This window comes from Homalodisca vitripennis, chromosome 2 (assembly GCF_021130785.1).
Source record: "Homalodisca vitripennis isolate AUS2020 chromosome 2, UT_GWSS_2.1, whole genome shotgun sequence".
Taxonomy (NCBI): domain Eukaryota; kingdom Metazoa; phylum Arthropoda; class Insecta; order Hemiptera; family Cicadellidae; genus Homalodisca; species Homalodisca vitripennis.
In genome coordinates, this window is record NC_060208.1 from 29,442,940 (window position 1) to 29,460,794 (window position 17,855).

At 34.4% G+C, this 17,855-nt stretch overlaps 1 protein-coding gene across 3 annotated transcripts in view; it reads right to left on the reverse strand.

The window, feature by feature from the left end:
- Nucleotides 1–5,026: 5,026 nt before the first annotated feature.
- LOC124353750 (polycomb protein suz12-A-like) overlaps nt 5,027–17,855 on the reverse strand; it is a 30,606-nt gene continuing 17,777 nt past the window's right edge. Inside the window, exons 5-12 of one of the 3 annotated variants that reach the window (XM_046803738.1) lie at nt 14,359–14,539; nt 13,579–13,793; nt 11,948–12,125; nt 10,970–11,163; nt 10,074–10,327; nt 8,754–8,939; nt 7,017–7,221; nt 5,027–5,218 (exon numbers count right to left, since the gene is read on the reverse strand). In XM_046803738.1, coding sequence (XP_046659694.1) covers nt 5,042–5,218; nt 7,017–7,221; nt 8,754–8,939; nt 10,074–10,327; nt 10,970–11,163; nt 11,948–12,125; nt 13,579–13,793; nt 14,359–14,539 — 1,590 coding nt within the window. In that variant the 3' untranslated portion in view covers nt 5,027–5,041. Of the gene's footprint in view, nt 5,219–5,294; nt 5,487–7,016; nt 7,222–8,753; nt 8,940–10,073; nt 10,328–10,969; nt 11,164–11,947; nt 12,126–13,578; nt 13,794–14,358; nt 14,600–17,855 lie in introns of those variants that run through there. The other 2 variants (XM_046803736.1, XM_046803737.1) reach the window with 2 other exon arrangements.

Below are 17,855 nucleotides of genomic sequence, written 5' to 3' on the forward strand. Positions count from 1 at the left end.
TGACATTTTATGTTTCACACAAATAAGCAACAACTTATTATTAACATTTATTACACATCAGTCCTTCAGAATGCAAGGGCTTTTCACACATTTTTTGTACAGTATACTATGCTGGTCACAATGCCTTGTACTCAAATACAAGAAGCCCTATACATTTTAGATAGGGTTTACTTTCCTTTGAAGTTCTCATCACAAAGTCTGAACTGGCCCTTGTATCCTGGAGGTCTGAGCTACATCAGAAAGGCACTTGGAATTTAAATTTTAAAGTTTATCTTAAAAAAAAAACCAACACAACTTTACACACTAATAGTTCAGGATTCTAACTTTATACTTGTCAACACCGCAGGTTGATCCATACACATGCTAGATTTAAATTTTTGTTGTTCCAAAAATAAAAGAAAAATATCAATAATAAAATAAGTCTTAACCCTCGATTAAAGGTTAAACTTAATTTAAATATGTTAACTGTATTTCATGTGATTCGAAATTGTGATAAAAGTAAGCTGTTACTAGGTTATAAACACAAAACAATTCGCAACAAACAGATAAACATCAATTACGGTTTTGTGTGTTTACATTACTGTAAATAGTAAAAACTTGACATTAAATACTGTAAGGACACTCATCAGTTGTGTCTGTTTACTCCGCTCTACATTACCCCCAAACTGATTTTAAAATGCACCTAATTTGAGCAACTCCACTCTTATCCAAACTTTCAACAGTTTCAGTACAACAAACAATTGAACATGACTGAGCGAAACTGGTCTATAATGACTTCAAAGTTATTTAGCAGTTATCTGAATAATCCATTATCTTTATGTCTCACACCATGAGATTATAATAAAATTATTCGGCTAATAAATATTACATAACCCAATTTATTAAAATTTTGTCATCACAATATTAATTCCAAATTAAATATAAAATTGAAGTTTACATCAAATTAATGAATTCCAGTTCAAAATCAGTCACAATCATATCATGCTCACATTTCTTTGAGAAACACAAACATACACATTAACATAAACATTGCATGGCTTTTCAAAGTATTTGAGTATTTCTAACAATCTTACATCATTACGATATAATGTTAGTGTAAACTTAGCGGCAGTGGTTTAGCATAGTTTTCCACAACTATAATCACAAAGAAATATAATTGGCAGTCAAATGTGGAAAACAATTACAATTTCAATACAACAACAAAATTTAACACCCACAGTACAAATTAATCTCACTTTTGTTTTTAGGATTTTTTAAATATCACAAAATCCAAACATATTTCATAACAATAACCAAAATGGCTTTTGGGACATGCTCCAAACATAACGAAAAACAAAGCAAGATACAAAGTGAAAATCTTCATTTAAAATATGAATAAAATCTTACTAAAATCTTAAAACAAATACAACTAAAATCGAAGAATAGGCTGAAGTAAAATACTAAAAAAAGGTTAATGATTTGGATGTATTGTCCATAAAGTTTAACTAATTGATTCTACACAATAAAACTTAAGTTTTATTTTTAAAAGGTAACTAAAACAAAATAGACAGGATTTGTAAATTCTAAAAGTATAGAGTAGAATCTTACAACACAGCCAGAATAAAGTGACTTTTGATAAAATTAGTATTGATGGTATGGTTATAGTGATTGATATCACTCAAAAAGTTTGATTTAATTACTACACAGTATTATTACTAATAACAATACAGTTATTATGGTCAAATTGCTTAATAATATTTTTTTTATTCAGTGAAGTTTTTATTTATATTTCTTTTCCATACAGCTTTTGATCAGTCTTTCAATAGTTTATTTTCACCTGAAAGTTGCTAATAGAACAACAATAAACAAATAACTTTAAAATAAACAACTCAATACAATCCCTAAATAAAATCCCAACTTATCAGACATTAATAAATGACATTTCAATGTTAAAACTTGAAACTACTATGTACAACTTTCAACGTATTCACCTTTATTATGCTTGTTCGGTTAGGTAGAATAATAGTAAAACTAAAGTGCCTCGATAGGTTCACCATAATTATTGTTGTTTTTAAATTACATTTAATGTTTGGAATTTTTGTAAAATAATGTAGTTTATTTCATTTACCATCTACATTAAAGTATTTTATTCTTTAAAATATGACATATTAATCAACTAGAATCGACAAAACCAAATATTTATGGCAGTGAGTTAGCCTTTAAGGTTATTTTTAGGCAGCGTTCTTTTACATTAAAGCATAAACTAAACAGTGAGGTAGACAATCGTATGGTACATTATTGATATTGAAATAAGAGGACTTTTTGTTAATACTTTCAATAAATAAAAAATAAACTAAGCTTTAATCCAAAGCGTTTCCTGTTTTTGTTTCCATGATTTTGAACATATTTCTAAATGAAAATCTAGCGTTATCTAATTCTCTACAAATACAGATGTTGGGTGCAAACTAAATGTTTGACGGTGGATTTTACAAAAAAAATCTAACTGGAGTGTGGCTGAGTTTGCTATTGTTGTATTATGAAAAACTGAAATATACTGATTTTAAATTTCTCATACAGGACACTCTATAAACAACATCATATTTAAGCTTTAAACTAATTTACATCGCACTTCTCTAAACATAATGTTTCAATTTTACCATAACACAACAATAGCAAGTAATAGTACCAATACTAATATCCTTCATGTTTAGGTCAAACACTGGAACGCAAACTAAAGTTCTTAAAAGCTATGTTGGTGTATCTACCACTAATAAACCTCTTGCGAAATTGGATGACGTTATAGAAGAAGGCTAAAAGGTACAACACCTACACACTAATCCCGACCAAAAATATTTGAAAAATTAGGCACAGGCCCTGAGATTGACAAAGATAGAAAGTCAAGACACTGTGATTGTACTGCTGACTGACGTGGTGAACGGACCGAGCGAACTAAGCATACAACAATAATGACTAGCTAACACCACTTTTGGTAGTACTGGGCAGTGTGTTGACTACACCGTTCTCAAGTGTCTTTTTCCGCAATGCATCCGTTGCTCCTGCAAACGATTTTCTTCTCAAAAGCACCACAGGATTGTTTGTTTCAATGACTGTAGATGATTTCCTTCGCAACTTTATAGCTGCCATTTCTTTTTCTTTATTTATACCGTTCTGGGACGGTTTAGTTGCTGTAACTGCACCACTGACTAATGCTTTCTTTTTTAAGATATCGCTTTTCTCCTTTTCTTTATCGTTCTTCTCACCTGGTTTTTCAACCACTTTGATCTTATTTACAAGCTTTTTATCCTTTTCACTTCCTAAATTTGGTTTCCCTGCAAACATAGTTTAAAATTTACACATTTCTTAAATTGCAATGTGTAGGTTCTATTGTAACATGAACTTAGGAACATTTATAATGTGTGATATGAACACAAATCAATTTAACAAAGCAAAATATGGAATGGGATAATAAACAAAGCATTCCACTTAGACAACATGCACAAACATTAAATTAAATAAGAAATAGTGAATTTCTTTTTTAAATTTTGTTAAAATTGATGTAATTTGTTCAATTTGATTCAAGTTGAAAGTCAGTAGGCCAAGCTTTAATTCCGAGCAGAATGATTATACTAATTACCTGCAATGTTGAGTTTTTTCTTGGCAGGGGGCGTTGATTGTGAGTCATCACTACGGACCTGTTCACTTGTTCGTTTCTTGCTGACATTTTCCGGTTGCTGTATGGGTGTCCGTTTCTCACCCTTGGGCTGCAGGCTAAAGTTAGAGGGCTTGCGTCGTTCCGCTGGTCCCTGTGCAGGACTAGCTAGCCTGCGCGGCTCTAGTGCACGACTTGCTCCCTCCGTCACCCAGTGCTGCCTCTGAGCGTGACACGACTGCTGCAACACCTAGTGAACAGAATCAAACCATTTAGAGAGTGTGGTTGTTTTGCAGGACTAGCCAGCCTGCTCGGCTCTAGTGCACGACTTGCTCCCTCCGTCACCCAGTGCTGCCTCTGAGCGTGACACGACTGCTGCAACACCTAGTGAACAGAATCAAACCATTTAGAGAGTGTGGTTGTTTTGCAGGACTAGCTAGCCTGCGCGGCTCTAGTGCACGACTTGCTCCCTCCGTCACCCAGTGCTGCCTCTGAGCGTGACACGACTGCTGCAACACCTAGTGAACAGAATCAAACCATTTAGAGAGTGTGGTTGTTTTGCAGGACTAGCCAGCCTGCGCGGCTCTAGTGCACGACTTGCTCCCTCCGTCACCCAGTGCTGCCTCTGAGCGTGACACGACTGCTGCAACACCTAGTGAACAGAATCAAACCATTTAGAGAGTGTGGTTGTTTTGCAGGACTAGCTAGCCTGCGCGGCTCTAGTGCACGACTTGCTCCCTCCGTCACCCAGTGCTGCCTCTGAGCGTGACACGACTGCTGCAACACCTAGTGAACAGAATCAAACCATTTAGAGAGTGTGGTTGTTTTACAGGACTAGCCAGCCTGCGCGGCTCTAGTGCACGACTTGCTCCCTCCGTCACCCAGTGCTGCCTCTGAGCGTGACACGACTGCTGCAACACCTAGTGAACAGAATCAAACCATTTAGAGAGTGTGGTTGTTTTGCAGGACTAGCTAGCCTGCGCGGCTCTAGTGCACGACTTGCTCCCTCCGTCACCCAGTGCTGCCTCTGAGCGTGACACGACTGCTGCAACACCTAGTGAACAGAATCAAACCATTTAGAGAGTGTGGTTGTTTTGCAGGACTAGCCAGCCTGCACGGCTCTAGTGCACGACTTGCTCCCTCCGTCACCCAGTGCTGCCTCTGAGCGTGACACGACTGCTGCAACACCTAGTGAACAGAATCAAACCATTTAGAGAGTGTGGTTGTTTTGCAGGACTAGCCAGCCTGCACGGCTCTAGTGCACGACTTGCTCCCTCCGTCACCCAGTGCTGCCTCTGAGCGTGACACGACTGCTGCAACACCTAGTGAACAGAATCAAACCATTTAGAGAGTGTGGTTGTTTTGCAGGACTAGCCAGCCTGCGCGGCTCTAGTGCACGACTTGCTCCCTCCGTCACCCAGTGCTGCCTCTGAGCGTGACACGACTGCTGCAACACCTAGTGAACAGAATCAAACCATTTACAGTGTGTGGTCCCTGTGCAGGACTAGCTAGCCTGCGCGGCTCTAGTGCACGACTTGCTCCCTCCGTCACCCAGTGCTGCCTCTGAGCGTGACACGACTGCTGCAACACCTAGTGAACAGAATCAAACCATTTACAGTGTGTGGTTGTTTTGCAGGACTAGCCAGCCTGCGCGGCTCTAGTGCACGACTTGCTCCCTCCGTCACTTAGTACTGCCTCTGAGCGTGACACGACTGCTGCAACACCTAGTGAACAAAATCAAACCATTTACAGTGTGTGGTCCCTGTGCAGGACTAGCTAGTCTGCGCGGCTCTAGTGCACGACTTGCTCCCTCCGTCACCCAGTGCTGCCTCTGAGCGTGACACGACTGCTGCAACACACTTAGTGAACAAAATCAAACCATTTACAGTGTGTGGTCCCTGTGCAGGACTAGCTAGTCTGCGCGGCTCTAGTGCACGACTTGCTCCCTCCGTCACTTAGTACTGCCTCTGAGCGTGACACGACTGCTGCAACACCTAGTGAACAGAATCAAACCATTTACAGAATGTGTGGTCCCTGTTGTACAGGACTAGCTATTGCGCCTCTCCACAAGTGCACGACTTGTAAATCCCTCCGTCATAATTAAAAATTTTACTGCACAGGACAGCATCTATAATGTATAACAAATGAATAAAGAAACACTAAAATAATGATTTTGAATTCCTCTTATAATGTCATCCTTTCAGCGATCCTTTTCAAATTACAGATGGGTCGATTCTGATACTCAATTGCTCAATTTATAGTTGTATTTGAGAAATTGAACATTCTCAATACTGTGGCTCTTTTCACTCGATTGTGATTCCAATATTTTTAAAGTATTTTATGACAAATAATGAATCAAATATACCAGAAGTACTTAAAATAAAGTTGGAAATTAACCATGTCACAATATCACAGCTGTGATGTATGTCGAAGCTTAATCTTGAATTCACTGGATCTTCCAAAAAGTCTATCCTCGGACCACAGCTGATTGGCATTACGCAAATTACTAAAATGTGTTATTGTTGTGTTTAATGTATGAAAAACATAGATGGATTACAAAATTATACTAGTTTTGTACATAGTCTTTCGCTTGCAGTTTCTATTTTCTACATCTATGTATGTTTGTGCATCGCAGTTGTCCATTTTGTCTATGCACAGACATCTACTTCTCAGTAGTAAACAGACGTTCTAATTAATGTTTATCTTGTAATTTGTGTAGTTGTGTAAATATGTTCTCTACTAGAATACATGTATGTTTATGTTTTAAAATGTTTATCATGGTTAATGTCTGAAAGTTTTTGATGGCTAGATTTTTTTTATGGTAACAAAACAAATCTAGTTAGTGTATTATAGTCTTAGTCTTAGTCTTAGTTACTATTTATGGCTAAAGAAGGCATAAAGCCAGGTTTTAACATGAGAATTTAGATAGGAAAGGAAGAGCTGACTGAACTTTACCAGACTGGAAGATATTTATTCCAGTTCTTCTACATAGAGTGTGTCCTTTTTAATGTATCTATCACGAGTAAAAGGAAAATCCTTCCATTCTGGCGAAGTTAAGCCGGCTCTTCCTATCCTCACCAGATTCTGTAGTTACTATTTAGTTATTATTATTTATTCAGGGATCGGTATCACATTCCAGAATCGAGACAACATTTTGGTATTGGTATCGGAATCAAATCTTTTTGGTATTGCTCCAGTCCTAGTAAAAATTTTAATAAAATATTTATGGAATCGGGCTATATTATATCTCAGTAACAAATACCACAGGAATTGGACTTTAATTTGGAATTAAGACATTGAATTTGAGATTAGAATATATGTTTATGGAATTAGTACAGCACTAATTATAAAGTACACACACTATCTCACAGGTGATGAGGGCACTGACCTTACTCTCGTCACCACCCTCCTTGACGAGATCCTGTAGCCGTTTGATGGTGGTGTAGACAATAGCCGATCCCACCAGTCCAAAGTCAAACAAGTTACACAGGTGCAACACGTAGTTGCGGTAGAGGTTCTTCTTGAGCAACTCCTGTCCCTTGGCCTGCAGGAACATGGAACAGGCCAGCGGTATCTGGCAGTCGCCTACGTAACTGTTCCAACACATGCAGATATATTCAATTTGATTACTCAACCATTGCTATAAGAGAGATCATACATGAACAACTGATCCAAATCAAACCTCTTAAATCCATATCTATCATAAACATACATGCATATGAAATACAGAAGGCTATAAATAGATTCTGTTATTATTATAAAGAGGGGTCACTAGGCACTTCTGCCCACCAATCACTGTGAACAATGTGATATACTCCACATATTTTATATTTCATATTTGCTACAAGAGACTCTCAAAATAGAGTAGGAAAATTTTAGGGTTCACATATTTACATACGTCTCTTACCACATACATGAAGTTAATTGTAAAATAAGACAAGCATTATTACACATTTCTATAACATTCATTGATTAACAAATTTGCAATGTATTGAAGACTTCTTAAAGATGATTTAATTTTCCATAATAGATAAATAATAATAATACAAAAAAAAGAACAAGAAACTAGAAACAAGAACTAGAAGATGATATATAAGGATACAAGAAATATATAAGGATAATATTAGAAAAAAGGTAAAGAATTTATTTTGTGTAAGAAGAATAAACTAAAATGATTTCTGAATAGTTATCCTAACAAAAACTACATAGCCTAGCCAATCTAATAATCTTTATTTAAGATTACACAATCTCAGGTGTAATTTTTCTGAAGATAATTTTTTTAATTTTAGCAATTACTTGCCTTAAAAAACCACATACAATTATACTTTTTGTATAACTACTTTGTATCAGTGTGAGTGACACCTTATTTGTGTTCAAAAATAGGCTTTAAACTATTTTTAGGCAGTTATGCACTATTTTGTGTACACTCTTGTTTATAAAACCTATTCTTCTAAGAGTAAATAGTTTCTGTTGTAATTTCTTCCAAGTTGAAATTCTAAAATAAAAGTTCAAATTTTTTGTTTTCATTACACTTGGTTCAAACTTACATGGGAAACAGCATGCAGATATAATCAAACTCCAAAGATTTATACCTTACTTGAGTAATAAAATTGACATTTGAACTCGTTCCATTACAATGCCTAAGATAAGACTATAATGGTAAAGATATTTTTTTACAATTAGTGAGAAATAACCGGCAATAATATTGTCTGTCAAAAAAAGGACCAAGTATAGTATTTGGAAAAGAAGTATATCTGTTATGAATTAAAGAAAAAGATAACAAAATAGGCCTAAATGGGATTGATGTTAATAAAAGAGTATGTTTAATCGGTCTGTTATTTTTTTAACTGGACTTTAAGTTCTGACTCCAAGATGACACTGACACCGACAAAAGACTTTATTTCAACATTATGTACAAAAGAAGAAATTTAGGGCCTTAATGTCCGTCTTACAAGTTACCCTAATCAACAAGTGTCTTTTAATTATTATTTACATAGTCAGATAAAAGAGTGCTCGTATGTCAATACAGTTAAGCCATAAAATGCGATAAATGATACTAATTCTGAAGATCGATCTCTCTTAATTTTCACCACACCAGTTGACAACATATGACTGCCTTACTCACCCGTGCCGCATCACATGCAGATTCCACATTTTCATGAGCTCCTTCTCGCCCTCATTGACATCTGTGAAATCGTCAATCATCATCATGGTCTTGGCCTGGAGCCACTTGGGGTCATTCTCATCCTCACTGTCCACGTCCATCTCCTTGGGGTAGATTGGCAGACATGTGGTTGTGTGGTGATACAACCTAGACAAATATTACTGTAGTGGGCACTTAATATATTTTTGGATAAATCCTCATGATTTATTATCATTACTCAATTTCTTATCCATGAGAATGCCTTAGAACAAGTATGTGCTTAAATATTTGACAATATTCACAAAATGTGCTGGATAAAACAGCTCAGAAGCTTAGTTAAACCTTACCCCGGATTATCTCTACTTGATAGGGTTTTTCCATAAATTACTAAGACTAAAAATATCTGTTATATACAGTTCCGAGATACAAAAAATATGTTCATTACAAAATGTCAAGGTAATGCTAAAAGTATTCCAGACAACTTTTGTGCTTTGTCTAGGTTCATAAATAATGGAGTTGTGAATATTTTTTAAAGTTTGGATGGCTGCACACTAAAACGAAATGGCATACAAGCTGGCAATTGAACGTATAATATTCATAAGATCAATTTTTGTAACAAGCTTCAAACTGTTTAGGCCAGTTATTGTTTCCTTAACTCAATTATAGAGTATACATATATAAACACTTTTGAATGGGGAGGTTTTGTGTTTTGTGAGATAGGCTACTGATTTAGTTATGTAGAAATTTTCCCTAAGTTCTACTGAGAATAGTTGCAATAAGCTGATTTTGTGAACAAAATTCCATGGAAAACCCCATTTAAGGGAGTATAATTTTTAGATTTCATTCCACACCATGCATCAAAAGGGAAAGAAACCATGGCACATCCAAGAAAAATTTTTTTTAAAAACCGTCTTCCTACTTAGGTCTAATTAATCTTTGGATGAGTCTTTCCTCCTCAACTCAATTAAAAAAAACACTGTTCAAAACTGTACCCTTGTTTAAATAGTACATTACATGAATAATGAATGTCTGGCTTTGATTTAAAACTAAAACGTAAAGTAAAGAATGTCTTATATTTTGATCTTGTTCTATTTAATCTCATTCCAAAAGAATCCCTCAGGACTCCTCAATTCTTCTCTCCTCCAGTAATTCAGTAACTACACAGGACACAGATCTTTAACAGTACAAACCTACAATTAATAGCTCAAGTAATACATTTTATGTAAGGTGCGAAACAGAATGAATTAACATAAAATATTTATAATTTTAAAAATAAAAGTTAAAAGCGACAGCTGAACCTACCTGTTGTGGCCAGTGATGTAAGGTCTTTGGCCGTCAAATTCGTTCTCATCCAATTCCAAAAACTCAGACAGCGAGGGTTGCGGCCGCTTGGGATAACAGACGAGGATGTTGGAAACACTAGTACGACGGACCGGGCCGTTTCTCGAGAATGCCATCCCGGGTGGTTGTGAGATGAGATCCTGGGGGCTCCCAGAGTACGAACCGTCATAGTATTCATTGATGGCCACATCGATCCGCGCTCCTCCCGGGATAGGCTGTGTAACATGATTCATAACAATTTCAACACAGAAATTAACTAATGTAAGTATTCATTTCCTTCCATAACATATTTATAAAGGCATCCTATCAAACTAAGAAGGCAATTCAAATTATGATAACAAATGTGGCAAATTATTGTATGATCACCTGAATAGGTATATACCTATTTATTGTTAATAACAGCTCCAACGTAAAATATTACCTCTTCATTATTCATAACCTGATTTTAATAACTTATACACCATTGTCTCACTCCACTACCTGGACTAATATGGGTTAAAATAATTGGACTACCACAAGAACACAAGAATGTGTATTATTCATCTATCAGTCACCAAAATTGTATATCCCTAGCTGTTACTTGTCTAGACGTTTTTATTTATCATGTGAAAATATCATTTACTACTACAATCGAACATAATTAGTTTGCGATTGAATGATAAGGTAAACTGTTATTAGGGACCTACTGAAAATCCTCTCAGTGAGGTATCAGAATCATGTTAGTAGCTCAGCAGTAGTTAAAAAGGGGATGAGGTTACGACAAACTTGCATGTAGGTAGTATGGGGGAGTATGTCACTGAGTACCTCTGAGTGAATTCCATCATACTCTAGCCTTGTAAAATTCAAATTGTACTCACGACATAAGTGAAGGTGAACCTAGAGTGACACAGTTTGAGGTGTTTGAGTAGACAGTAGAGTGTTGTACAGTCCAGCGAACACCACGGACAGTGAAGATCCTCGCACGCTTCAGTCTGCTGCCGGCTGTTGTTGTTGTACAGGAACTGGTACACAATCTGAAGGCGGTTCTCACATTTGTTGTCTTCTTTCTCAGCTGGAACAGACAAGTCATTTGTCATTTACCTAGCAATACCGTTTACATATTGAAAATAGTATACATGGATAGTTAAAAATTTCTTGGCTCACAATTAGATCATGGGTTACGCTGGAATGATCTTGTAGAAGTGATCATTACAAAGCTACTTCTGGTCTTTAAGTATTTAGAGTTATTTATGCAAGAAAGTTATTTATGTCGCTTTAAACGTTATACGATAATCACATTAACTTCCACACATCTTATAGTATGTGTGCTTACGGAGAAAGTTTTCATTCATTATTCTCTGGAGACCAACTAATGATACAAGTTTATAGTTAGTGCGAATTTGGTAAACTACCGATAAAGCAAAAGTGAGACGGTAAAATTTACTGTCTAAACCATTTAACGGTTTACATGTACATCAAAACATATTGCAATCAAATATTCATAATAATCCTAGATATAAAATTAAAGTAACAATCTATCTTTGTTTTGTACATTTTTTACTTGAACAGTAATATTTTCTTTCAATGTTAATTCTTTCCATAGCAGTAAACAGACAATGCAAATTTTCTTTAGTATAGTTTGATACTTTAAGTGGCTGTACATATATATATAAAAAATTTTGATCCCAATTGTTTCATCAGTTATTTTTAGATATGGTAAAATTTGAAATCCTCCATAGGACCAACAAGTTTATCTTCACAACATTGTTCAGATCATATTACACTCCAAACTGTCTAAAATAAGAAAATAAGTTAGAATGTTCCACGATTAATGACAGATAAGTGGTAACACTGACCTGGCCTATCATTTTCCTTGTTGCTGTTGGTATCTAACGTATCTTCCACTGCAGGATTCACAAGTTTGGGTCGGTCGACAAGTTTGGTGACCGGTTCCCTCGACCATCTCAGTCGAAACTTCAGCGTAGGGCCTGTACTGAACTGTTCAAATGATGAAGACAACTGGTCTGCTTGGTCCTAGCAAGAAAACATATTGAAAAATAATTTTCAAAGAAAAATTTGATACCCAAAATAGAATACAATTTATTTTGATTCCCCACCATTCTAAAGAGTGATCTTTCACAATTTTATCATCTCATTCATGAAGGCCTCAATAAAGTTATTGACTATAATGCCAAAAGTACAAATAAGTGAAATAATTAGATGTGATGATCTTTATCGTCAAAAGTAAATTAATCAAATGCTTTCACGCTTGTTATTATTGGCATTTATCCAAATTCCAGGAAAGCCATATAGATGAATGATGGTGTAGCTTTCATTCTTAATAAGCACTTTGGAAAACTTAACACTTCAGCTTGTATACATGCACAGTCTGATCTTTGAACGGGAGTATGTGAGACAGGATTTTATCTGATCACTTTATAGATATATCTTCACTAATACCTCTATTGATATAATTACTCATGATCAAAGATCTTAAAGGCCATTGGACAATCAATCGACACATAACAAATTATATTAAGCAGCTTGGACACACCCCTTACAGCAGAGTAATCCCATTGTTTTAAATACTAAAGCAAGTTTTTCTACAAGAAAACATAAAACAACTATTCACTATGAGTTTCCTGACTCATTTATTAAACGTTTTCAACAGTGTTGATTGTTCTTTATTGCTAGTTAATGTAAAAAAATTAGCATTCAACAAATCTTTAAAACGGTCCTAGTTATATTTGTAAAAATAAATTTTGTAAATGACAAAATTATAAAGTCAAGTTCAAACTGAAACTAAGCCAAATAAACGTAGACATACTGTACCCCAAGGATTCATTACATTATTTCTCCTATCTCTTTGTTATTTAAAAGATATAAAAAACTGGCACCAATTGGAACCACAAAGACTCAAATTAAAATTAATAAGTGTCAAGCAAGACAAAAGAAGAAATAGCTATAGAACACAATTCAGCACAATTTTACGATAGACGATTTAATTATAACTGAGAAAACAAAACTCATAGTTTTTACAGCAATATAGTAAGGTTTAGAGAGCTTATTAGGGCACGTACTATAATTAATAGCTACAGCTCTAATATACGGCTCTCTAACCGAGAGGTCACAAGTACAGTTCCTAGGGAGGTCAATAAATATTTGTATGTGGGTTTGGACCATTTCCCATAAAAAACATTTAGATGTTCAATTGAAATACTGTAGGTGTAAAAAGAACCCCCTTAAAAAGTGTTTTTCAGTATAAATTATATTCGAGAAACAAAGTTAGTTATTTTATTTATTCTGTTTATAAATCAAGCCAAGCTTTAAACTTACTAAATAACTAAGAAAATTATTAATAAAAAAAATGTTATATACAATTCTACAATGAAAGCTAAACTTAGTGTTCAACAATACTTGTACGTTTCAAACTGCAAACATTCAAGAATGTGTGTTGGAGCTCAGCATGTTGTACTGTTAATTCTACCTCCTTGATGGGTCCGATGTACTCCCAGGCAGAGAGGGCATGTGAGATCTTTGCTCCCGGAGTGAGAGCCTCCAGCAGCAGCTCATAGTCCCCATCGGACAGCAAGCAACGGTTCTGCTTGTCGTAGATGATGAGGTCAGTGCCGTACTGGTGCCAGCCTCCTTCTTCACCCTCCCCATCACCTTTCACTGACTTCCTTCTCTTGTGTGGCGGCTCTGTACAACCAACGAGACAGCTTGTTATTGCAAACATTCAGTGTTCAAGCAGCTACTACAATGGGAACACTACTTGTGACTAATATACAACTAGTGCGCTTGACTAGAAATCAATCATGACACATTTCAATGGGTAAAACTTGCAAAAGTTAATTCCACAGATTTTTCATAGAACAGCTTATTATAATACTATTATTTGAAAGGTTACAAACAAAAATATAATGTAAGAGGCTTGTAATTTTAAGTACTGTGAGTACCATTTTGATATATTAAAAAACAGGTAAACTCTTTGTAACAATATTATTTTTAAATGAAAGCCTACACTTTAATCTACTTTCTAAATAATTTCCACCAATATTAAAAAGGCACTTATCATATTGAACAACAACCCTGTTGTATGCTGTCATGATAGGACAATGACTTCAATACGATCATTTTGACACTATTGTCATCATCTCGGCACTGAAGATGCTTCTTCAGTTGCAAAAACACATGATAGTTACTGGGCAGTATGATATTAAGGCTGTATTGTATAGTAAAGTTACAATTGACAGGTACTACATACCGGAGTCAATGTCCCCGTTGGGGATGGGGTTGTGGGGTCCAACTCGCAGAAGCAGATGGTAGGACTTGACCTGGTTCCCCTCAGTAAGACTGAAGCATTCTGTGGGGATAGACAAGGCCGGCACCTTCGTCAGACTATCCTCAGGTGGGTTGTAAGCTACGAAGCTGGTGCCCAGTGACTTCTGTAACAACAGTGCACCCGGGTTGGCAGCCGTGACAAATGAAAATTCACGGGAAGTACCCTGTTTCACAATAAATAATGTCAAAATAATGCACTGTCTTTCTTCTTTCAAATATTAGAAATGTCATTTCACCGCTTTAACATTATCAGACAGTTCTATAAAATCTAAGTTCATATGGTGTTATAATCCTCATCGTTGATATTTTATTGTTGTGCATAAAAAATAAATTTATATTTAAAAAGCGACCTTCATGAATACGTTGTTTATGTCATTTTAAAGATTTAAGGGGACCAAGAGGGTTGTATCTTCTCCATGTTATTTTGTATATTTTGTTTACAGTTTTGTCAGAAACCATCAGAGATATTTCAACAAAATCTTCAACATGTATTCTTTACATATAGTAGTACACTTTATCATGTGGATTTCAAAAAGAATACATAAATTATTTTTTAGATTTTCAAATGTTATATGAAATGTATTCAAACAAATTAGACTTACAAATTATTGTTCTAAATTGAAAAAGAAAAGTAATTTTGTCATTTCCCCACGTTAAAGTGTGCATCAGGATGTGAAGAATATGTGGTAAGAATTTGGTTCAATTATACGCAGTACTTCCTGAGAAAACCGTGCACCAAATTATAAAAACACTGTTTTCAGGAAACGGCGACAAAAGAAATAAATGAACAAAAATTAATGTAAAACTTGTGTTAACAGAACCTTTATTATTTAAAACATGCCAGCTCGTTAGCTTGGATCATCAGGGTCTTCTTTAGTGTCCTCCAACTTGACTTTTCTTCTGTCTTGGTAGTTTTTTCATGTCTGGTGAGTTGCGTTCGAAATCCTGGATTGTGCGTTCATCCATTTTTTCATACTAATGATTGTTTTTTCCAATGTTTATGCCTAAATTTATAAAAATCATACACTTAGTTGCATTTCCACTGTTAAGATGATACAGCATCAAACAACCAAAATGTAGATTTTTTTAAACCAACAATGCCAATTTTTTGTAACAACAACCAAATCACAGTGTTGAAACTTTCATTAGAATTTTGTTTCTTATCATGGAGACTTAAAAACAAAAATAAATCTTTGAAAGATTTTTGAAGACTGGCTTTATAAACTCCATTATGGGAACTGAAATATTATATTTGTAAGTATAAGTTTTTCCTTCAGCAACAGCCTATTCGTGGCTGCACCAACTCGTTTTGCCTTTAGGGCATGTCCGTGGTATGAGTCATCATCAGTCCAATTTTTTGTTCATATTTTTCTCTTGTGATACTCTTAATGGGCTATATATAGTGAAAGTTTAGTTGAAATTGGTAGAAACATTAAAACAATATTTTAATAAACTGTTATGTAAATATTTAGAGGAACACAGTTGATACTATACTGGCATCTAATAAATAGTTTTAAAACATTTACAAAACCGTATTTTATTTTTACTTTTTTGCTTTTTTACTAAAAACATGTTACTAGTTAAATTTAAATTAACAACATAATTCACTAAAGTGTAGATCTGCTTGACAAATGTAGTCACTTGATCCATTCATATAGTTACATACATATGACCAATTCTGAAATATAACTGTTGTAGCTCTAATTTCTCAAATCTGATATTTCTATAATAGAGTTTTGAGAACCACTATAACACTTTCTACTATATATGAAAGAGAAACAAAATAAATAAAAGAAAACACAAGTTAAAGTAGTGCCAAAATAGTACTATATTTTCTATCCCTAACTAAAAGATTCCTATTTTTAATCGACTCTTTACTTAATCAGTTATTAAGTAAAAAAACCTATACCAGAAAAGTGAGGTCACATTTTATTCTTTTAACCCTAGAACTGTTAATCGACATAATTATGTCGGTTAATGCCGCTTTTGTGGTGTTAACAGTCAAAATTTTGTCGATCAAACATTCCCTCGTATAATTACTTTTTATAATATACTCCGGTAACGTATCGATATAATTCATGCACCATTGGATTCGGGAAGAAAAAATTCTAAGGAACAGAGGAGTTTTATTCCTCTTTGTATTATGGTTATGACGTAGCAAGCTTGTTATTTTTGAACGTAAAAGAAAACGCGACGCCGTTTGTTGTGACCGCCATATTGCCGCTGCCGTTCCGTATCACTTTCGTGCCGAGCTGTGGATATTTGTAAGTTTTTAATAGTTTTACGCGTGTTTTAGTGTCGTATTTAATGTGTAGTGTGTTGTTTGATGTCGTAGTAGTGTAAACATATATATTTTTAGAATAAATCAATTTCTATTTACTGAAATATGTTTGAGAAATTACCGGCTTTGTGTAGGCTATGGCAAAATGACTTGGCTAAAATTCATTTCACATAGTTTGTTATTGTTTTCACTTACTAAACGTTATTTATAGCACTCTTTTAGCTCTGAAGTAACTATTTATTTTTGGTAAATAGATAGTTTTCACAATAATATATATATTGCCTGTAATTTCTTTGGTTATATATAATAACTGTTTGGGTTATTCTATATTTTTTCAATATCTTTAGTTATTTATAGTTTTCTAACTACATAATATTTCCTATTACTTATAAACCATAAATTTATAAATTTTGATATAGTACAAGCTTTAGAAACTATTTTATATTTTGCTGAATGAAAATGTTTCGCAAAATTTTTGAATAATGGAAAAATTTAACTTTTTTACTTTTCAAAAAAATAATTTATGGTAATTATTTCATTACTACTGTATATTCTATTTTATTCTAAGTAATAAAATATGCAAAATAACATGTATTCATAGATAAATGTATTAGCAAAAACTTGTTTTACCAAAGTCTTACGTGTACACCCGATTTTCAGAATTTATACGCATCGCTGCTTTTTGTTCTATAGCTTTATGATGCTTTCATAAATGTGTATAATGTTTATGTTTTTCTGAAACTAGATAAAATTTGACACAGAATGGCTATCTCACTTATAAATATTTCTCACTATAACTTCATTTGCTAGGTATGGTCCCCCCCAAATTTAAGAAATATTTTTCGTAAATTTTATATTTGATTAAAAAAAGTGTTTATTAGAAAATTTTTGATGGTTAATTTTACAATATAGTGCAATTCTACGTTTAATTCTGAACACAAAAATATATACTCTTATTTATATTGCTTTTATTTTATATTTTTAATAATTTTTTTAAAAAAACCTTGCGCGAAGCTCCAAAACAGCCCGACACTACAGGATGAAATGACCGCCAGTTCTAGGGTTAATTTACGTAGTGTATTAAAATCCCATAAAATGAATATGGACCCTATTTTACATTTTTTTTTAGTTGTTAGTAT